Source organism: Amblyomma americanum, chromosome 6 (assembly GCF_052857255.1).
Source record: "Amblyomma americanum isolate KBUSLIRL-KWMA chromosome 6, ASM5285725v1, whole genome shotgun sequence".
NCBI classification, from domain to species: Eukaryota; Metazoa; Arthropoda; class Arachnida; order Ixodida; family Ixodidae; genus Amblyomma; species Amblyomma americanum.
The window spans coordinates 145,844,765-145,867,059 of NC_135502.1; the positions used below are offsets into that span (position 1 = coordinate 145,844,765).

Genomic DNA, 22,295 nt, shown 5'->3' on the forward strand with positions numbered 1-22,295 from the left:
TGATCCATGTATCATCGCAAAGGAGTTAACGTACTACCGAAATTTCTTGCTTGAGAAGTTAGCGTTTCATTTTCAAAGAAGTTTCTGAATCTCCAATTTGCTTCTTGGTTAGACGTCAGGGCTAAAATTTTCTAACAGATGCTTGAAATGGATGGCGACTTGCTGTCATTGTAGCAGCACTCAAACTGCGTCCTGACAGCCTATTGGCCGTCATAGGGCAAATGAAGACAAAGGAGAGATATCCAGGAAGCAGACAACCTCTGGTAGATGGATGTCACAGAATGCGTGTCAGTGGGAAGAGAACGTAACCAAAAGCGTAGACTTATTTTGTGAAACTAGAGCAAGGAACTCGCTAGCATAGCTTAACAAGACTAGCGCTAAACCCGGCCGAGTATAAAAAGCCCTGCGAGAGGCCTTTCATCTGCAGTGCAGGTGTCATCGGCGCGGGTAGTGGCGCCAACGTTATGAAAGCGAACTGCACATTATATTCCCTATACTTTCATGGTCTTAGAATAGCGTAATGTTTTGTTGCGTGTGCACTGGTGTGCAATGCCCATCAGTGCGCCCGAGCCGAATTTGATCGTCTTAGTCATACCCTGAAGGTGGAGCCTAAATGTCCTCTCAAAATTTTCTGTCAGCATATATTATTGAATTTTCCTTTAATTTTGTGCGCATTGGTGGAAGTCATCTGTACAATACTTGGCAAAAGAAGGTTTTACTAGCAAAACTCCGCCAGTCAAATGTTCAAAGTTCATATGTATTAGACGGAAAGAGATATGCAAATGCTGTGCGCAATAACGCATATAGATTAAATCTTTGTTTTTCCAGAGGTTTTTCGGGTAAGAGAAAAAAGTACTGGACAAAATGTAAGATTTGCTGATAGGTTAAGCTTCAGCTGATATCAAATATATCAGTCAATACCAAATTAATTTTGCGACGGTGACTAATACGAAAGAGAAATTGTTTCGATTTACAAATTTATTTGCTGCAAACATTACGCAATGCAGTAACTTATCGAGATGTTTTTCGCTGCACAAAACAGAACCCTTCTACCTGTTTTGAAGGGTTCGAATTTCTTTAGCTAAACATAATTTGACTGCTCATGGCAGTAAACTTTATCAACAGATGTGAACTCCATTCCTCCAATCGCATCTTCCGGTAATCCAGGATTCTGGCAGTCATCCAGAAAGAGCTATGGCGACTGTGCTGAGTGTAACAGCAAATTAAAACTGAAATCCTGATTGCTCCTGTTTTCACTCAAGCAGTACTCTCGGGCAGCAAAAGAACTCCCGCATTTCAAAAGCCATGCTTCTTACATAAGATCTGGAGTCGCACGAGACATTCTGAAGGACCGAGACCATTCTAGACGAGAGAGATTTACTTTTTACCATTTAGTGGTCTAGCATTATTATCTGTTATCCTAGAACATCATCAATTTTATATTTTCAGGATACGGAAGATTGGAGATATAATAGCATCGGTAAACTGGCTCACCAACGCTTTTCCTCGAGGCCTTTTACCTCGCCGTTTGTAACGTGTCATAATTACTCGCGAGTAATGATTATTAGAAGAACGTCTTTTCCACGTCTTTAAAATAGGCGTATATGTTGTTCACAGACCGTAGTGCGTCTCTCTTTCATTCCCCCTTTTATGTGGCACGGAAACCATGCTCAGCAAAATGACGGGAGGAAAGCACTCTTATGGCATGCTGCTTTCCTGTTTTATTAACGCCATTCACTTCGTACAAGTTATTGTTCATATCTTAAGCCCGAAATGTATGCGGTGGCCAAAACATTTAGGAACTGTGCTGCAGCTATGCTGCTATTTGTTCCCTTTGTGGCCTGCGGGTGAGTAGATGTGGAATTGAAGGGTAAAAACGAAAAAAACAAATCACGGCATGGTCAAAAATTTTTTTTTGTTTTCAACGGTAACGAACTATTGCTTCAAATTTCCACGGTCAAGCCTAAGAAAGGAATCGTTCGCGCAATTCGGACCCTTTTTTAGAATTAGATCAAGAACACCCACTTACTAACAGTTGCTCCCACTATAACAAATCGCTAAGTCAAATTTCTGCACGACTCAAAACTGGAACTGCAGCAAGTGACCACTAGATAGTCATAAAATGTGGCCTTTTATTGCCGGAATTCAGCTGCAAAGGTCTCTCGGGTTCTTTGCAGGCTTGCAAAGCAAGTCTGCACAGCAAGCTTTTTAAAATCCGCTGTTCACATTGCAAGCAACTAAACACACGGTTGACGAACCATTTCTCGGCTCCTGCTGGAAGTTTAACAGCAGTGAGGGGCGTAAACATGCAACGAGGAAGAAAAAAATCGATGAAATCACAAGGAGAAAGTTCACAGCCCATTTCTTACTTCCTCCTGATTCAACCGCACATGGCTGGGTGTCTAGGAAGTTTAATATAATGTCCCCAATATTTAAAAATAGGTGTTTTGATCGAGAAGAGCAGTTCTTCGGTATAGCATTTTCAGTGATGTTGTCCACGAGAATAAATCTGATCATCACCAGCCTGAGTACGCTTACTGCAGGGCAAAGGCCTCTCCATCTCTTCATCTCATCCACCTACCTAAATTTCTGCCGCCTTCTCTTGGAATCCACTCCGTTACCCTTAAGAACCAGCGGTTATCTTGCCTTCGCAGTACATGCCCCGCCCAAGCCCATTTCTTCCTCTTTATTTCGACTAGTATGTCATTAATCCGCATTTGTTCCCTCAGCCACTCTGCCCGCTTCCTGTCTTTTAACGTTACACCTATCATTTTTCTTTCCATGTCTCGCTGAGTTGTTCTCAACTTAAGCTGAACACTTTTCGTTAGCCTCCACGTTTCTGCCTCGTAGGTGAGTACCGGTAAGATATAGCTGTTGTACACTTTTTCTCTTGAGGGGTATTCGTAAACTGCCATTCATCATCTCAGGGAACCGGCGATATGCGCTCCGCTCCATTCTTATCTTTCTAGTTATTTCTCTGTCATGATCCGGATCAGCTGCCACTGCCTGCCCTAATTAGACGTATTCCTTTATCACTTCCAGCACCTCGTTACCAATTGTGAACTGCTGTTTCCTTGATAGACTGTTGAAGACTTCTTATGGTTTTCCAACATGTTAATTTTTATATCCACCGTTCTGCTCTGCCGAACGCATTGATCAAGATTCAGAGTTCACCCCTGACTGACTCAGCAAAGCAGTAATGTCATGAGCGAATGGAAAATTATTTAGGTATTGTCCATTAACTCTTATCTCCAAATGTTCCCAATTCAGGCCTCGGAATACCTCCTGTGAGGAGGCGGTGAATAGCATTGGCGAGATTCTGTCTCCCTGCTTGACGCCCTTCCTTATTGGAATTATATTGCTGACTTTATTAAGGATTATAGTAACTGTGCAGGTGCTATACATATCTTCCAGTATTTTAACATAAGGCTCTACTACCCCCTGATTACGCAATTCCTAGATGGTTGCTAAGGTTTCCGATGAGTCAAATGCTTCCTCGTAATCAATGAAGGCTATATATAGGGGTTGGTTATATTCTGCGCATTTCTGTATGACCTCATTAATAGTGTTTAATTTTCCGAGTCCTTGCGTTTGCTTTCTTATGAATTAAGAACGCTCGCGTTCTTTCAAGCTTTTGGTACAGTCTAGGTCAAAAGGCATTGCGTATACAGGGCGGCTAGTATTTCTAGCACAATTTCCTCTCCGTTTTTCAACAGATATGCTGTTACCTGATGCTCACTAGCTTCTTTTACTCTTTGCATTGCTCCTAAGGCTTTCTTTACTTACTATTTGATTTCTGGCGGGATGACGCACTGATGTGTGCTACTGTCACTCACATTAACGTTCTGATTGCATTGGCTCCCGTATATATTTCTGCAGAACCATTCGACTACTATCCTATCTATATTGCTAATCACATTGCTCTCCTTGAATCCTAACACCTACATCTTGTTTTTTACCTGCGCCTTGTTTCCTCTTTACCGCTTTCAGGCTACCTCCGTTCTTTAGAGAATTTTAGATCCTCTCCATATTAAACTTCCTTATGTCGGCTACTTTGCGCTAACTGGGGCACTGATTATCTGATAACAATAGCTGAGATTTCAGCAATTATTTTTCGGCTGCCTATTTATATAGATTTGGCGGCCGACCGTTGGTAATAGCAAAATCAAGTTTCAAAATTTTGAAAAGCGAAAGCGCACCGCACTGCCATAAAGAGATCTAGCCGCGCATACGAGCGCGCGTCAGAAATCGGCGCGCCTCCCAAGTGCTTTCTGTACGTCGCCGCTTCCGGATAGGCACTGCGTGAGCAGCACGAGACATCCGAACCGTTATTTTACGCGGCTTCTTTGGCGTGGCTGGCGCTCTCAGTGGCCGCACGGTTTCGCTTGCGGCCGTGTGCGACCGCAGAATGTTCTGCACTGTAGCCGCGAGGAGAGTGGCATAATTGAAGATCTAACTCACATAGATATTACTTACGGTGGACCGCCAGCTTCTAAATAAAAGAAGACTTTCAGTAATGATTAAAATGTCAGCTTTTCTGTATTAGATAACCATTCTGCTAGTTAGAGTTAGCACGTCTTAAATGTATTTTAATGCGCTGCAACGCTGAGGATGCTCTACCCAAAAAAAGCGCTTTCGTAATGCAAAAACTTATTTTTAACAATAGATAACAGCCCCAATTAAAAGCTCTGCACAGCTTTCTCAGTTTCCGAAAAAATCGGCTTTTTTTCTGAACTGTATGAAACATTGATTACAAGTAAGGACTACAAATCCAAAGGCGCTCGTGGGCAAACTGGCTCACTAGAGCAAAGATAAATGGGGCGGCCACTGACATTCTTAGCATGTATGCGCACCACAGCTAACCTTTTTGATGATTCAAATATCCGTGTATGCCTTCAAAATGCAGCAATGAAAGGTCTTTGACCTGTCCATAAACTTTAGCACCTCATGCCTACCCTGTGGTGGAGTGCGTAGCGCTGTTTTCACAGCTTTGCTGCAGTTTTCTACAGAACAACCTTCCAGACGTACTTCGTAGTATCCCCAGGCTTGGAGGTCGGTAACCAGGAAGCTTTGCGTCGTAGTCGTGTGCTTTCCGTCAAATGTTTTGCTAGAAAAAACACGAAAGTCATCCCTGCCCTGGAAAAGAAAAATAATTTTTATTGCGAAGGCAAAATCTCTGTGACACAGAACCTCCTCATAGCGGAACAAGTTTGATATGTCGAGTCTGAAGGCCGTACTTAACTACATTGTCTGCAAGTGCCTCAAGTCACGTGGCGGACAATATTTGCTGTCCAGCTTTTTTGTCGACAAGATTTTAAATCGGTGCGAATAGATCATGTTAGAACCAGAAGAGTTCTGATGGTATCTTAGTCAAGCAGAACATCAGAAACGTTAACTTAGCCAAAATGTGCCGCTATTGGTAATAATTTCTATTAGAAAACCGCTCCACTTCAGAGCATATAAAGGAGGACGAGCAGAAAAGTATAATTGATCGACTAAGATATAACAAAGCGGAAGCTTGCATTATATTGTATTGATGCTTGGCCTGTTGAGTTCAAAGGACCAATAAACACTCATTACAAAGTGGTGTAAAGGACATGGACAATAGATGAAAACAACCACGTTCCAGCATGCTCAAAATTTTGACTTGCTGACATCAATTATGAAGACAGAAGGAAAATTTACAGACGAACTAGCTTACTTGCCCAAATGAAAGGTATGTGCGCTAACACGTCACATTAAAATTCGCTTTCGGATCGAGGATACACTTTCAGCGTGAGGATTCTGACAAAGATAGGCAAAATCGGTGATTGGGGGCTTAGTGGGAGTTCCCGGGTTCGAACCCAAACGCGGCGGCTGCATTTTTATGGAGGAAAAACGCTAAGGCGCCCGTGTGCTGTGCGATGTCAGTGCACGATAAAAATCCCCAGGTGGTCGAAATTATTCTGGAGCCCTCCACTACGGCACCTATTCTTCCTTTCTTCTTTCACTCCCTCCTTTATCCCTTCCCTTACGGCGCGGTTCAGGTGTCCGAAGATATATGAGACAGATACTGCGCCATTTCCTTTCCCCAAAAACCAATAATAATAATAATAATAATAATAATAATAATAATAATAATAATAATAATAATATTAATAATAATAATAATAATAATAATAATAATAATAATAATTATTATTATTATTATTATTATTATTATTATTATTATTATTATTATTATTATTATTATTATTATTATTATTATTATTATTATTATTATTATTATTATTATTATTATTATTATTATTAGTGGTGGTAGCGCACTATAAAATTTTGCGGCCACTTAACGCGCCTAACGAGGTCATGTCCGTTGCGGAGTGTGTATCTATTGCGCATCTATGGAAGTAGATGAAGATGACGACGTGCAATCCAAAGCTCGAGAGAGCGGCAGTTGAACACTCATCGTTATTTGGGGCCAACAAACTAATCACTTGAACACGAGATGTGATCGACTGTGATGTTGAAAAAGAAAAGCGGCGATAGCTCAGCGCTCTCGTGCAGTGGCTAGCTGGGCTGATCTGTTCGCATCGCCGTGGGTTCGAAATACAGAGGAGGCAATATTTACTCCATTTCTGCAGGTCTAGCTAGCTTGAGACAAACAAACGACGAGTTTTTTCGAGACTAGGAGCCTTAGTGTTCGCGCAAAAAAAAATGTAACCAGAAGGGGATTAAAGGTGCCTGATCGGGCACAGCATAAATTCTAGGGCACGGTGTTCCACTGTCAGCTTATCGTGTTGTACAAGTTAAAAAGTACAGCCTCACAATCCACTTGCGCAGTGAGGATCTTATAAACACAGAAACGTTATAGTAAAGTGTGATAAGAATTTTCACCCAACATCTCATGAAACTCAAGATCAATCACGTGATAGCTAGTGTCCTCCTTAATAAGTTCTGGGGCTTTTGTTTTCCTAATTTTGCCGACAATTTGTAGGCCAATGAAGAACGGCTCCCTTGTGCAGGGAGTGCTCGCCTCATATTTCTTCACAAGATATCCATCCTATTTCCTGTCCCAGTGTTAATTCGTGTTACCCTACTGCCTCGATGACGCAGTGCCCGATTTTCCTTATTACCGACTGGTGGCATAACAGGAGATTTTCTCAAACGCCACTTCATAACATTACGCATAAGATACTCGGTGCTGTATCGTTGTTTTCAAGTTGAAATTTGTTTATTATTCTATACATTACTTGTGAATATAAAAAATTTGCATAGAAGGAAGTCCTATATTAGGGACCGTCGGGGGGCCTTTTAGAAGAATTATGGGTAAAATCGCAAACAATTCGAAGCATTGTATCAAGTAATCAATATAAAAAATGCAACCTACAAAAGAGCAACAGAAAGAAGGCCAAACATTACTTTAAAAATGTTTTTGAACTGTTTAATCATGTTGGCTACGATGCCAGACGATTAAATACTCTCTAATGCGGGTATGGAATGAGTGAATGGTAAACCATGCTTTAATTTCACATTGTAAAGCACTCCAATAGGATATGTCGGCAAACATGGTCGTGAATTTTGTATAGTTAGTAGTCGCTTTGGGAAAATAATATTATTATGCTCCTGAAACCAACTATGAATAGTACGTATCTGCTTATCGGTAACGCCATCAGTATGAGCATGATGGTTGACTACTTTGTGCATAGTGACGTAAAATTTTAGACTGAATAATTGAGGATGTGAGAGTATGCTCAAGCTGCGATAGATTGGGAAAGAGCGTGTTTTCTTGATGGCTTGACTCTGAAGGCGCTAATGTCTTTCGTTCTGTGTTAAATATGTATTTCCAAAGCAAGACAGTTATTAAGGTGAATATGATGACTGTATGATGTGTGGCTGAAAATATCCACATGTTTAGAATAAGATATAAATGCCGAACGAAACTTTATGCATGAGTTAATGAACATAGCGATGAAAGCGCATATCTAGACTGACTCCCATAAACTTTCAAGTTTCAGAGCCAGGCTGCGTAGTGTTATCAAGTGTCGGTGATGGCAAAATATGTAATATCATGACAGAAGAGTGAACAAGCATGAAATTTGTTTTTGCCCTAATCGCTTCTATTATTTAGGGCTTTGTCAAGTTCGTACTTATATGTGGTGGTGGATTAGAGGCAAGTGTTAATGGTTGTATCGTGCGCTATAACACGGCATTTTGTGATTTAGTGCTAGAGATATAATATTAATAAATAATATGAAGATTAACGTGCCTAGTATTGATCCCTGCGGGACACCTTTCTTTGCAGCCTGAGTGTAGGGAAAGTACTAACTATAGGAACAACGCGCGATCTGTTACTTATATAACTGTGGGTGCACTCAAGGCATGCGTCAGAAATTCTCAATGATTGAAGTTTATAAACAAGAGTGCGGTGGTTAATAGTGTCGAACGCTTTCGTTAGATCGAAAATGGCTCCAACAATCAAACAATTGTTAATGGCTTATTTGAGGTTTTCAATGAAAAATATCAGAGCTAGTACGGTTTAATAACCCAGCCGGAAGCCATACTGTTGGGGAGCTAAAAGTTTAAATGCATTCAGGTAATTCCTTACTAGCATGCCAAAAAGCTTCTAACTCACAATTATGATGATAAGACGGTAATTATTGATGTACTTATGATCGCCTCTCTTAAAAATGGGGATTATTTTACCAGCCTTAAGAAAATCCGGGAAAGCATATGCCTTGAAGATTTTGTTAATTATTATGGCGAGAATCAGAAATATGTTTGCGCAAATGTGCTTAACATCAAAGGATGAAAGAACCTAATTCTGCGCTGGTTGTTTTGAGCTGTTTAGTTATTTGTTGTAATTCTTCTACAGATGTGGAATGTAAGTAAAAACACCAGGAGCAACGTAGAAAGGAAGGTGAAGTGATTACATCCTGTGAACACTTGGCAAAGTTAAATTGCTAGTTAAGAGAATTGGCAATGTCACTAGGGTTATTAGTTGTTACATTTAACATATTTAGTTTGTAAGACACGTTTAACGATTACCGTTGTTAATAAAATAAAAACGCTTATGATTTCTCCTGTGTTTTTCGCTCGGCCAATTTGATTTATGGATTCTGTTAACAACAAAATGCACGAAGAAGAAAACCACACACAGGAGACGAGGCTGACAGGACAAGCGCATGCTTTCAACCAATCATATTACCTTCAAAGTAACATGTTGTGCACGCAGTGGTAAAAAACTTCCCTAAAAGAAGTGCAAGCCACGCCTGTGAGTATGTGAAGCGGAACGTTGTATAACGTTTCTTTTAAAATGTCACAAATTAACTGATGTTACTGATGAGAAACACCACTGAGTTTATTTGGAACCAATACCCCATAACCACACCAGAACTAATATGTATGCTAATTCATTTTTTGTACGTTTTATCAGTGAATGGAATCGCCTTTCAGGTCAGCAAGTGTGCTGTATGAATGAAGTTGTGTTTCTCTAATCATTGTAACCCCCCTGCTGTAGCGCCTTCGGGCTAAGCGAGGTAAAAATTGAATAAAGAACCTATGAGAACCACCGAACTTTTGTGCACAGCCCACATAGGCTTCTGTGTTTGTGACTGCGGAAGGAATCATGTGTCATCGATAGAAAATGGACGAGCGAACTTGCTCGCTCACTGCATTGCATTGTAAATTTTGCAAGCCATCCTTAAGAGTATCAAGATTCTAACCAAAACAGGAGCTCAGATGAATGTGAGCTTCAGAAAGCTACAGAGAGCTCCAGAATCCAGAGAGCCTGTTATTCTCCCGTCTGTAAATTTTCAGGTTCTTTCTCAATTTGGCAAAACTCTAGGCTACGTTTCGCTTGGCATGCGCACAGGTTTACTGTGCAATCTCTCTTTAAAGGGCTTTTTTTTATCACTGCCTACAAAACCTGTTCTTTTGCAGGCAATAAAATCAGTTGAAAATTAGAGCTCTACCTTCAATTTAGTGACCTATATGTGACTTGTATGTTTGCGCATTTTGCTCTTGATATAAAACTGTTTCTTGCGTCTATTTTCATGTGTTGCTTCTCGTGTCTTTACGCTGGTGTGATAAACTATTTTTACAGCGACAACCATTCCGCTTTTGTTTTATGCTGCTGGTCACTTTCATTAATCCTGTTTTTTTGTTCTGTCGTTCTTTCTGTCGTGTTTTTTGAGGCAGCTATGAATACGCCGTTCGTGTCGTTTATGTCACTAAGCCCAGCATTTCGTGTTCTTGGGCTTCTTTCCTTTTTTCTTTCTTTATTTATTACTTTCCTTCTCATCTCCTTTCTTTCTTTCTTTTCTCAATACTTAAAACCTTGCGCAGGTCCAAGCAAGGTGAGCAAAAAGATAAACAAAGCAGTACAAACGATGTTAATAAAACATACCAATATCAAAGAGCGGCGAGAGACAAGAATCATTCCAATTGTGTACAGTGAGACGAAAATAATGAAAATTTGAATAAATCTGTTCGTGCAAAATAAGTGGTCGCGAGTAAGGATGATGGTGGCGAGAGTACTTCAACGATAAAAGAGAGAGATGGGTTGATGGGTTAATTGCTTGACAACGATTCCAAGGCAAGAAAAGAAGCTGCAAACGTAAAGTTTTCCTTCGTTATTCGAGGCGTTGAATGCCATTAGCCTGCGTTATTTCAGAGGGTTAGTCATACGGTCATAATACGGTCATACGGACTATGGTAGCTGTGCAGTTTCTGTATATCTTCCAGTATTTTGACATAAGGCTCATCTACACCGGTTTCCACAATACCTTTATGACTGCTAAGGTTTCCACTGAGTCGAATGCTATTCTCGTAATCGATGAAGGCTATATATAGTGGTTGGTTATATTCTGCGCATTTCTCTATCACCTGGTTAATAGTGTGATTGGTTTGGTTTTATGGGTGTTTAACGTCCCAAAGAGACTCATGCTATGAGGGACGCCGTGGTGGAGGGCTCCGGAAATTTTGAGCACCTGGCGTTCTTTTACATGCACTGACATCGCACTGTACACGGGCCTCTATAATTCAGCCTCCATCGAAACTCGACTGCCGCGGCGGGGATCGAACCCGCGTCTTTCTTGTTAGCAGTTGAGCGCCATAACCACTGAGCTCCGCGGCGGACTAGGTGAAAATTTTCACTAAATAAACCTGACAGCTTCCATCTGTACCTTTTCGAGGCGGTTAAAATTGTCTTTAGTAAACAAGTCCCAAACAACGCATGCGTATTCGGGTTTCGGTGTAATTAGTGAAATGTATAAGTTAGTTATTTTATGCTAGGGGAAGAATTTTAAGCTTGTGTCTAAAAATTGTTTGCGTAAATTGGATGAGCAATGTTATCTATATGTAAATTACAAGATAAGGTATTAGAAAGTGCAACGACTAAGTACTTATACTGTGAACCTTCTATGGATCATCTGCTTTTATTTGTACATCACCGTCATCCTCCCGCGGCTCCACCTTTGCCACAAGCCTCCTGTTCGCCATTAGAATAAACGCCAGGCGCGACCGTCTTGGATCATCAGAGCTGTCGGCAACCTCACGCGCTACGCAGAGACAGCACCCATGCCCACTGGCTCAGCTCAAGAAGTTGCAAATTTCGTTTTGCGATCTACTATTTTGCGGCACAGTGCTTCCCTTGTGCTCCGAAGTGACCGCGGGGCGTTCTCCTTAGTTACAGTTGTTGTCGAAGTTCTTCCCGCATCCACCCTTCATAAGAGAACCTGAAGGTACCATCCCCAGACCAACGGTTCGACTGAGCGATTTCATTGCACCCTATCGGATGTGATCTCAATGTACGTGACACCGGATGATCGAAATTGGGACATTATTTAGCCGCTCGTTACTTCCGCCCATATTGCAGTAGTACAGCGCATTACCGGTTACTCTCCGTTCTTCTTCGCTTACCGCCGCCCTCCCACCACAATTCTGGACAGTTCTTTCTTTTCTATACCCGAGTATTTCTCCACATCAGTACCTGCCCAGTTCGTAACCCGTGTGGCCAGATGCCGTCACCTTGCTCGCCTAAACGCTGAAACCTGCCAGGGAGAGCGTAAGAGTCGCTACGATTCCACTCATCATGTGGTCTCTTTCCGTCCTGGTGACGAAGTACTACTTTACACACCACTGCACACCCTTGGTCTTAGCGAAAAATTTCACCACCTTGGTCTCTACAGGGTAATCAACCAAACTTCCCCAGTGAAGTACAGAGTCACACCTGTTCTTTTCCCAGCCGATCGACGACGCCGTGGTACTGAAATTGTGCATGTTTCCCGTTTGAAACCGTTCGTGCACCACGGTGCATCGGGTGCTTAGGAACGGCCAGGATGGTCGCTTCCGACCCCCCGGGCAGATTGTGTGAGCCTTCCTTGGATAATCTTCTTTCACTAGTATACACCATCGTCATTATTCTGCTACTCCGCGTGTGGCAGGCGCCTTGGGTTTGCCATTAGAATTAACGTGAGACACGGCCGTCTTGCCGCCTCGGCCTAGCCTTTCTTCCCAATGTTAAGTCTCTACCTCCAGTTGGGACGTATAAACCTGTACTTATAGGAAGGTGGGGCTTTTCGCCGAGAGCAGTGATGATGGACCTTCTTGTCTGCATTAGGATTGATATTCCACGTCTCGCACTATTCAGATGTTTGCAAGAGCGGAGTTACGTTGAATTTGATTGTTAGTAGAACTGATTTCCTTTAACAGCAGGCAGTCATCTGCAAGCCGCCTGATTCGCATGTTAGAATCAAAACTGTGATGATATCTTTGACATACAATAAAACCAACAATGGTCCCAGGACACTCCCTTAGGGGCCCGGAGCCGACCGGAAGGCTGTCTGATTGTCGCTCATTAACTGCTGCAAATTAATAGTGAATCGGTAAATTTCTAGTTATCCATATTATCAAAATTTCTGTAAGGCCAATACGTCTGTACTTAAGTGTTTGCGACGTGGAACTCTATGAAAAGAATTGGTGAAATCTAGAAATATTGCATCAACCTGATCGTTCTTATCAAGGCATGACGCGAATTAATGTACTAGTCTCACTCATTGCGTAATTATTGAATAGACCTTGTACCCATGCTAAAAATTTGAGAGAACACAGTGCTCATCTAAAATTCATTACTCTCACTGATAATTATGTGTTGGATTAATTTGCAACTAGACGATGTAAGAGGTAGTGGGCAGCAAATTTGTAACAAACCCCGGTCACGTTTCTTGTGTACCGCACAACTCTGGCTACCTTCCAGATACTTAATAATTTCTACCGTAAGGAGATGCGATATATAACGACTAGAAACTTTGCAATAAACTCAGCATATCGCTTCAGAAACACGTTAGGCAGGTTGTTAGGACTTAATGAAGATTTCTATTTTAAATTTAGCTGCATAAAAATTTGAAATAAAATTTTCATCTCATGGGTTAAATACTGTGTCATTGGATGGACAAAAACCAGAATTAGAAAACATCATTTTAATGTAATCACTGAAATGGGGCGCAATGTGCCTGTGATCGGTAACTGCAGAGCCATTATCAGAAATATCCGACACTGGTTTCTTGTTTTCGCTGACTTAATTCCTTAACTCTTTTGGTTTCTCTACAATGTAGGTAGTGTTCCTTCGAAGTGTTCAATGCACGTGCAAGGTTTCATTTTAACTCCTTTAGATGACCGAAGTGGAAGCGCCGTTTCTTTAACGCTTTTCAATTTCACTTCGGGTGGATAATTTCACGCGTCGTCGACGGCGTCAGTCTATTAAACGTTTTAAGTTTTCTCAGCACGAACTTCTCTATACAGGAGACACATTTATCTCTGAAACGGCGCCAAAGTGTGTTTGCATTATTACCTGTAAAATCAGAAAGGTATGTTTCCAAATGTGCTACAATGAATGCACCATCTGCACATGAGTACACTTTGAGAGAACGCTTCACAGAATAATTCGATTAGGTAAAAGAGTCAATGGGTAGGCAAACAATGACAGTCAGTTGATAAGAGAACCCTTCCACAAGTTCAACAGTATATCCAGGAAACACTTCAAACAAAAAAAAAACCACATCCAATACAGATTTGCTTGTTCCTTAATAGCGTGGTTTTCTCATGGGAATCAAGATTAAAGACCACTTAAAGAACTAGTTATCTGGGCGCCGTAAATCTTAACCAGCCACAAGTTTGCGGGTTCTCAGTCTAAGTTGCAGGATCATAATATGCGATGTCAGTGCACGTTAAAGAACTTTACGTGGTGGAAATTTTCGGAGCCATTTAATACGGCGTCCCTCATAGCCTGAGTCGCTTAGGGACTTTAAACCCTCTCTATTTCGGCAAGTCCTCCCTCTTACGAGAAACTAACTCGCTTGAGTGCTAATCACATAATGAAAAAATAACTATTCGTGATGGCTATGTTTCTGATCCAGAACAGCCACCAACCAATGAATAAGTTCAATATTTTCTCAAAAATGATGAATTCGTGTAAATACGCCTTGAATCTTGAACGTGAATAAATTATTTGGTCATTTTGTGCCTAACCAGTGACCAAAGATGACCTTCCATAAAGGTCTAAAGTTGGCGCTGTTAGCCGACAAAAGATAAGGGCTTATATGTTATGATAATATTTTTGATATCGTGAGAGATCACGGCGCCACGCTGGAAACACCACCTCATCCTGTTTTTATTTTTATGTGATTATATTGTGGTATCAGTGAACTGAATATTGGTGAAACAAATGTGGTAATCAATACCGACTTCATGGAGAGCTTTGGAGCTATAGTAAAGCTTGACTCAGACAGAGAAAGTAAATCTCGTCACTCTTGACGAACCATTATCTCCAGTTCGCTTTCATGGGTGTGTATTCTTGCAGCTAACATCAGCGCCTCATTTAAGGGTGTGTCGCTACCAGTTCAGATAAAGGTGCTATGTTAATCATCACTTTACAGCGAAACCATCAGTATCACTCTTATAAATCACGTACGTTGTACCAGCCTAAGGAATTACATATCTTTGGGGAAAAAGATAAAAATATTCACTGCTTGTAATCAAATATTACCACTGCAATACTCTCCATTAGGTACTCACTTCATCGATGTAGACGGTGACCTGAAGAAGAAAAAAAAGCAATAAATTACGACACATTCCGGACAAAAGACGTCTGGAGCAAGGCTGGCGGTTTGAACCCTCATATAGTGCCACTCTGTTCTCTGTTGCTTCGGCGTCAGAAATCACTATATATGACCTGTTGAGAAGCTCGGGAAACTGTGGCACCTATGCTAATAACTTGGGTTACTGGGACGCAAAATAAGTGGCAGTCCGCAAGGCAAGGCAAGAACACGGAACCAATGAGTGCGCAGGAGTTGCATATGTTATTATTCCCTGTCGCGTATTCAGATGTACGTACTGTTCGAAGTGTGCCCCTGCAGTTTCGGTGCTTCACTTGCTCTGATGAAAAATTCAACAGATTCCAGAAAACACCTTTGTAGCCGGGAAAGAGGTCACTGAACTCGTCTACCACTGACTTACATCGTTTACATATATATGCCCGGTTAGCATATGTATTCTCTCTGTGTCGTTTTCTTACGCTAGTTGCTACGTCTAGATCCAGCAAACAACTAACCTAGTTGAGTTGCCTAGCTGACGTAAAGAATTAGGCAAAAGCCGTCATTGCTTGCAGCTAAATGCTTGCAAATTTTTCTAAGTCAGCCTAATCGCAAACATTTTTCCAGCAAACGAAAACAGTCATCTCTGTCACATTCTTGTTCGAAAACGAGAGTGTGTAGAGGGCTCTCCTAAAAACACATCCTTCTATAAGCAAAAGTATATATATTTTTTAATTTTTTATGTTTAAAGTCAAACATAGTGTTCTTAATTAAAACTAAACCATGAGGTCTTCCACCTTTCTGCGTTTCGAATTAGGCTTAATTGACAGATCTGAGAGGCTCCCAACAACGGCTCTTGCCGTAAAAAAAATATAAAGCACACAACATTTTCCTCAGATGTTGCAGTCCTTTTTCAATACCAACTGAAAGGCAAAAATGGAATAAATTGAAGCTTTTTTGCCAGCCGCGTCCATGCTTCCCTGGTTTTTGTTGAGAATGACTACATGTTTTCTGCACTGTAAGCGTCCACCGAAGTGAAATAGTCATCTTTGATTATTTTCAATATTTTGGAATCCATATGTGCCCGCATATATATTTGTTTGGAGTCATGATTGCTACTGAAACATAACGTGGTGCGAGTGGCTGAAACTTTTTTTTGATGGGGACTCTATTCGACAAGGCGTGCAGAAGCAGCTGAGCACAGGCATGCGAAGTGAGAGTTAAAAGATTCATCCAACCCTGATGTGTTTCGTTATACTGTGGATCAGGAATGTTGTTTTCGTTTAAATGTTTTGCAACCATAAGCTTCTGATCATCTATTTATTGCGGTGTTATTATAGTATTTCAGGAACAAAAGATATATTTCAACCACACGCGGTACCAGCACAAATACTATCCTTCATCCTCTGACGGGGGCAAATTTTTCTGTGCAATATTTGCATGTTGTCCACTAAATTGCTACCAGCAATTTTGCCCCAACTAGTTGATAATTCGAGATCGAAAGGGTAAGAGTCTTCACTTTGCCTGAGAAGGAAATATGCATACGCATACTTCTGAAAACCAAAGAAATCTGCGGTAGATAATATAAGAAGGTGGAGTAAATTATAATGAATTGTGAACTGCACTTTTTAAAAATTAGAACCGAGCCTTACGGAAGTCAAAGTAATGTGTGCAGATTCGTCGATACTCCCAGCTGCTGAAACGTGCTTCAAAGTCCGACAGTAGAAGCTGTTGACACATGCATTGGCATTTTCAGTTCAAGCATATCTTGGGAATATTTCGATCAACTTCAAGGAGGAAAAATGCCTTTAAAAGTGCACACAACAACCGAAGGTGAGCGCAGATTCGGCGTAATTTTTATTAACACTTATATTAAAGTGATCACTAACACTCAGCTACAAAAAAGAGGTACAGAGTATTCTCAAATGTGACTGGCTAACCTTAAATCATTATGATCAGAGGCTCAAGCCTTGGTTACAGCGAGTGGCTCAGTTAGCGGCGAATGAACTTTTTATTCATACTTGCTACCATGACAAACTGTAATATAGTGCTGTTCTCAAAACGAGCAAAAATCAGTGCTATTCTTCATGTGTATGACAGCGTGAATCATACGAATGTCGGAAATATTCGCCTGCGCTCTTTAACTCCATCGATTGCGTCCCGCGCCGTTGTGCTTGCTTCTGAGTTATTTACAGGACTCGTACAGACTGTAACCTTCATTCTAAACTGGCAGGCTATGCCCTCGCCTACCGTCTCGAAGCGCACCTGTAACATTCCACTGCAGCCAGTGCAGTTCCGTTATGAAAGTTGAGCTGAACATAATATTGCAGTGCAAATTTAACTTATTACTGACTCCAACCAACTCGCCAACCACTGACCACCAATTCGCCCGTTTGGCTATTGTATTGTATTGTTATTACTGACCTTCACATCAGAAAAAGGGCACTGTTTATTCGAAAGTTCTGACGAATAGTGGCGAGGAATGCCCAGTGCTCCGGCGAGGCAGACATGCACATTACGAAAAACTAATTGTGAACGAAAATTTAAATTGTCTGTAGAAAAATTTTCTGCTGCGTGAAAAATCAATAAGAAGAAAGCGCTCCATGCTCGGCTCTTACTTTGAATATCTCCACTGACTTCGAGGCACGCCAAGAGACGACTGCCTGAGCGGAGTCAACAGCATATGCCCACACGTCGTAACCAACTGTAATAGGTGGATAGAAACCCAGTTATAGTTAAGCGGCGCCTATCATTTCAAAACTATCATTACGCTCGTTCCTCGAACTGACTACTTCAGTGTATCGAAATGCAAACCGAGGTGCGGAAAAATATAACGTTTACGGAGCGAAAATTCTGCCGTGCCGTACGTTACAGGCGCCATTTCTCTATGGTAGATGAGGAATACACTTTACCATGTCAGACGTAAAGAAGCGATACTCTAGCCATAAAACACGTAAAACAGTTTTTCGAACCATTTACTAAATCATTTAGGCCATATTCCTTAGGACTGTGATGGCATAAGAAGAATGGGCTGCCCCAATAGGAAGAAACATCTCGTGCAGTGTGGGTCTTACCAACAGGGACGTTTTCCTCCACCTCCAACACGGGGCCCCTGACTTTTGCACCCGAGGCGTCGGTAACCACGCAGCTCAAGAATATGCGGTACACCATGCCTTCCGGTAGTTGCAGCGTGGCATTCACTGCGTTCACATCGCGCGTCAGCGGAATGTCCAGCTCTCCACGCGGCCCGTAGTGCTCGCTGGTTGCCTTCCATATGACGTGGAAGCCGACTGGGTCTCCATTCCAGGACAATGGACCAACGATGTTGACCACCACATTGCGCTGCTCCGACGATAGCACAGATATAAAGCGTGGCTCTTGCGACACTGGAAGTCATATGTGCAAGGCTAGAGTCATATCGCCAGTGCTTGCCGCCCTGTGCTGTAATCTTCTCAACAGATTTTACAAGTATGTCACGACATGTAAATTTATGCTGAAAAAAGGCTAGTCCATTTAACCGACAGAAGCCTGAAGGAGAAACACTTTTAGCAAATGTATATTTCGGCATTTCTTTGTTAGCATCATTATTTTTCAGTTCAGTCTTGAAACATTTGTAAGAGATGCTTGAATCGCATGCCCCACTTTTCGACTGGGCGCATGCTGCAAACCATGCTGTAGTCAACACGATACATCGATAACAGATTCTTCGTAATCCTGGTGAACTCGGGAAAATCTTTCTCCTCGTATCAACAACATATGTGCTGAATGCTGAAAAAAAATTCAGACTTTATCATGAATTTCGGAGTGTACTGAGATGGTGAAGAAATTCTTACACGATGCATTGTAATCACCGTGCGCAATCTTGTGACTGAGCGTGAGCAATTTTCCGCCGCGCGGACAACAGCAAACATCACCAAGCATGATGCCATTTCGGTAACGTCACCGCTCTTTCATTCAACGTAATCTTCAAAAACCGGCTGACGCGAAGCCGAAGAGCGTGGTACACCGAGTGGAGATGGCTTATCTATAGGAAGAGATTTTCTGTATTATTTGGCATTAGGAGAATCCTGCCTGGAGCCCATTCGTCCGATTTTTAAAACTCTTGATGCAGGTGCAGTCTTTGTTTTGTGGTTTTAGCCCAAGCCATCTGGACGTCTAAAGCTGGTTGCCAGAGTCAGCCAAAATGCGAAAACCGAGAAATTTTTTAAACTCTGATGACCTTAGTACCGATTTTCGCGCCGGGTATTCAAATAAAATAAGTGGTAAAGAAGGCAGCTAACAATAAAATATACATGTTGGAGGTATATCGTGCGGGAACCACACATTGTTGTGAAATGTTTTGAAGTAATGCATGGAAACAAAATCCCAGAATAAAAAAAATGAAAATGAATGCATAAACGCTTAATAACATTTGCACTCACCTGTCGTGTCGAGAAGGACTAGAAGCAAAGCCAAGCACACTACGCTCATCGCTGTTGTAAAGCACACGTGTGCAGGTCTTCTCGGTTCCTGTGGCCCTAGAAAAGTGCGGAGGCTTCTCCAGCGGGCTGGTGCTCGAAGAACATTAAACTTCCTGAACCACAGGTTGTTATAGAGATAGTTCACGAGTTAGCGGGAAAGATGACACTGGTGAGTGCTCTCAGAGAGCCGTGCCGCCAAGACAAGCTGAGATGCGCCTGCTGTATCCAATTTCCCGCAGCCCGTTTTTTTTAGATAAAATTGCGACGAGAGGTCGCCACGTGTCCGATAAGGTCTGGAGCGAGCTTAAGAAAGCAAAAAGGGCTGTCTACGGTCATATGAGGGACACGAAGACAAAATTTCTACATGCAGGAAAATCCTCCGTTCAGGGCAAAAACAGAAAATAGGATTAGTTGCCGTTAATCCTTGGAGAAAAAAGATGGCACCTCATAGGGGGACAAAGGATGCGTACTAAACGTGAACACAAATTTTGTCCGCAAACAAAACACGTAATGTTTAGGTAAAACGGGTTGAAGGAATTTTTGAAGAGGAGAACTGTCGTTTGCGCGCAATAGACAGCTTTCACCGCGCTACGCCACCGCCGCCGGCGGCTGCGTCAGCGCGGTGCGTGGCGTCTAGCGCGTGCAGCAGCAAAGTTAGCGTCGCCGCACAACGTTTCGGCGCACAATCGCTGGATTTTTGAGCGAAGAGGGCTCACCTCAGGAGTGTCATGTGCTCCGACAACTGCACGAAACAGAGGGCGGTGGATTTTTAGTTTGTACGAAATGGTCCCCGGGATAGAGCGTAGAAGGTGGTCCTGTTCCGCACATTGAGCCGTCTTGTCCCTGTTCGTCGGTGCGTAGTGGAAAAGGACAAAATTTAGGGTCTGAATCTCTTAGAAATGCCTTTTATGCGTCGCTCAGCATTGATGCATCGCCTAAATAGCCGCCTAAGAGGCGGTCGAATTCGCTTTTGTGCTGCTTCAAGCCATTTGTGATGCGATTTCTGCCCGATGTAAAATTGTGGCTAAGCATTGGGTGGATGAAGTGCACAAAAGACACGGCACATAGGCAAAGACGGAGACGACACAGGCGCTACTGGATACTGTTTATTGGATACACGCACGGCTTATTTATAGCCAAGAGGTAGGGGTGATGGAAAAAAACACAAGCAAAAGGTAAAAGATACTGGCGATGGTATGGATACTGCATAGTAGGGAAGAAAAGTGACTCAAATCTTTCTACACTTATCTAAAAATATACTCTCATTCTTATGTATGACTGGCGATGGGGTGCTGATGCAGGAACTCCCGCCTTTTTTAATCCGGTGGGCTTCTAGCAGTTCTCGGGCAGTCTTATCTTTACTTCTGCAAAAGATTTGAGTTTCCTGGAGCTTTGGTTGACAATTCTTCTTCTCTTCTTTGCCGCAGTCCTTGCAGTGATGCGGCAAATGTGACCCGGTACCAACTTTTAGTGATCGTTTGTGCTCGGTTAAACGTGCATTAATACATCGGCCTGTCTGGCCGATGTACACCTTTCCATAGGTCAGCGGGATGCTATAAACCACCCCCAAAGCGCATTTCAGAGACGGGTTTACATGCTTAATTTCACATTCTGTTGATTTGGCATCATCATTTCCAATCTTTCGACACAGTGATGCAAGTTTTCTGGGTGCAGAGAAGACCACTGGTACTTTGTATTTTGCGGCAACACGCTTAAGATTATGAGCCACTTGGCGGGAGTATGGAATCACCACCGGTTTGATTTTCTTTTCAGATAATTCACCTTCTTCGCTCTTTCTTTCTCTTTCTTTTTTTACTTTTTTCTGTAATGCTTCCGTGACAGAACTAATCACCAGGGAAGGAAAGCCTGCCTGTCTAAGCTTTTGTATCTGTATACAAAGCTTTCCTGTACTTTATGACAGCACGATTTTTTGAGAGATGTTTCAAGGCACATGATGGCAATGGCACGTTTCACAGTTTTAGAGTGCGTCGAATCGTAGGGTAACAATTCTTTGCGGGCACGAGGTCGATACATCCAGCAAACGCCTTCGTCAGTAATGGTTATGTCAATATCTAAAAACTGTAACTGTCTTTCTTCCGCGAGTTCATAAGTAAAATCCAAACCCTTACCATGTTGTTTAAAATCTACAAGGATATCCTGCACTGTTTGCAAATAAGCCAAGGGTGATTGCTTAGTCAATATAATTAAAAAATCGTCAACGTACCTAAAGGTCTTGAGAACTTTGCTTGCGTCAAATGCCACCGATAAGGTTCTGTCAATGGCCGCAAGAAAGATGTTGCACAGTACGGGATCGACGCACGAACCAATTCATATTCCTCTTTTTTGCACATACATTTCACTTTGAAAATAAACGCTTGTCGAAGACAAATAAAACACTAAGAGTGCTAAAAAGTTATCTGCAGATATTCCGGCAGTATTTTGGAAAGCAATCAGGCCGCTTGTTTCAATGCAGGCCAAGACAGATGCCATCAACTCTGCATGTGGTATAGAATAAAAGAGATCAACCACATCTACAGAAAAAATAGAACCTAGTGATTCGTTCTCCCGCAGAAATTGAATGATTTCCAGACTGTTCTTGACGCCCAACGGATCTTCCACTACCAGGTTATTGAGTTGTTTTTGAAGGTAGCGGCTAACAAGATTTTGCCAGGAACCTCTTTCGTTCACTATTCACCTGAAAGGTACACCTTCCTTGTGTGTCTTCGCAGTGAAAAACACATCCAAGCTATTGCGCTTGCTGTCGTGA

At 42.0% G+C, this 22,295-nt stretch overlaps 1 protein-coding gene across 1 annotated transcript in view; it reads right to left on the reverse strand.

Annotated features, from left to right (window-relative positions):
* The window catches only part of LOC144095561 (uncharacterized), a 56,839-nt gene that overhangs the window by 17,861 nt on the left and 16,683 nt on the right, over positions 1-22,295 (reverse strand). Inside the window, exons 4-9 of the mRNA XM_077629252.1 lie at positions 20,245-20,270; positions 19,490-19,641; positions 18,143-18,454; positions 17,687-17,772; positions 15,052-15,072; positions 4,956-5,136 (exon numbers count right to left, since the gene is read on the reverse strand). Of these exons, the coding sequence (XP_077485378.1) occupies positions 4,956-5,136; positions 15,052-15,072; positions 17,687-17,772; positions 18,143-18,454; positions 19,490-19,641; positions 20,245-20,270 (778 nt within the window). The remainder of the gene's footprint in view (positions 1-4,955; positions 5,137-15,051; positions 15,073-17,686; positions 17,773-18,142; positions 18,455-19,489; positions 19,642-20,244; positions 20,271-22,295) is intronic.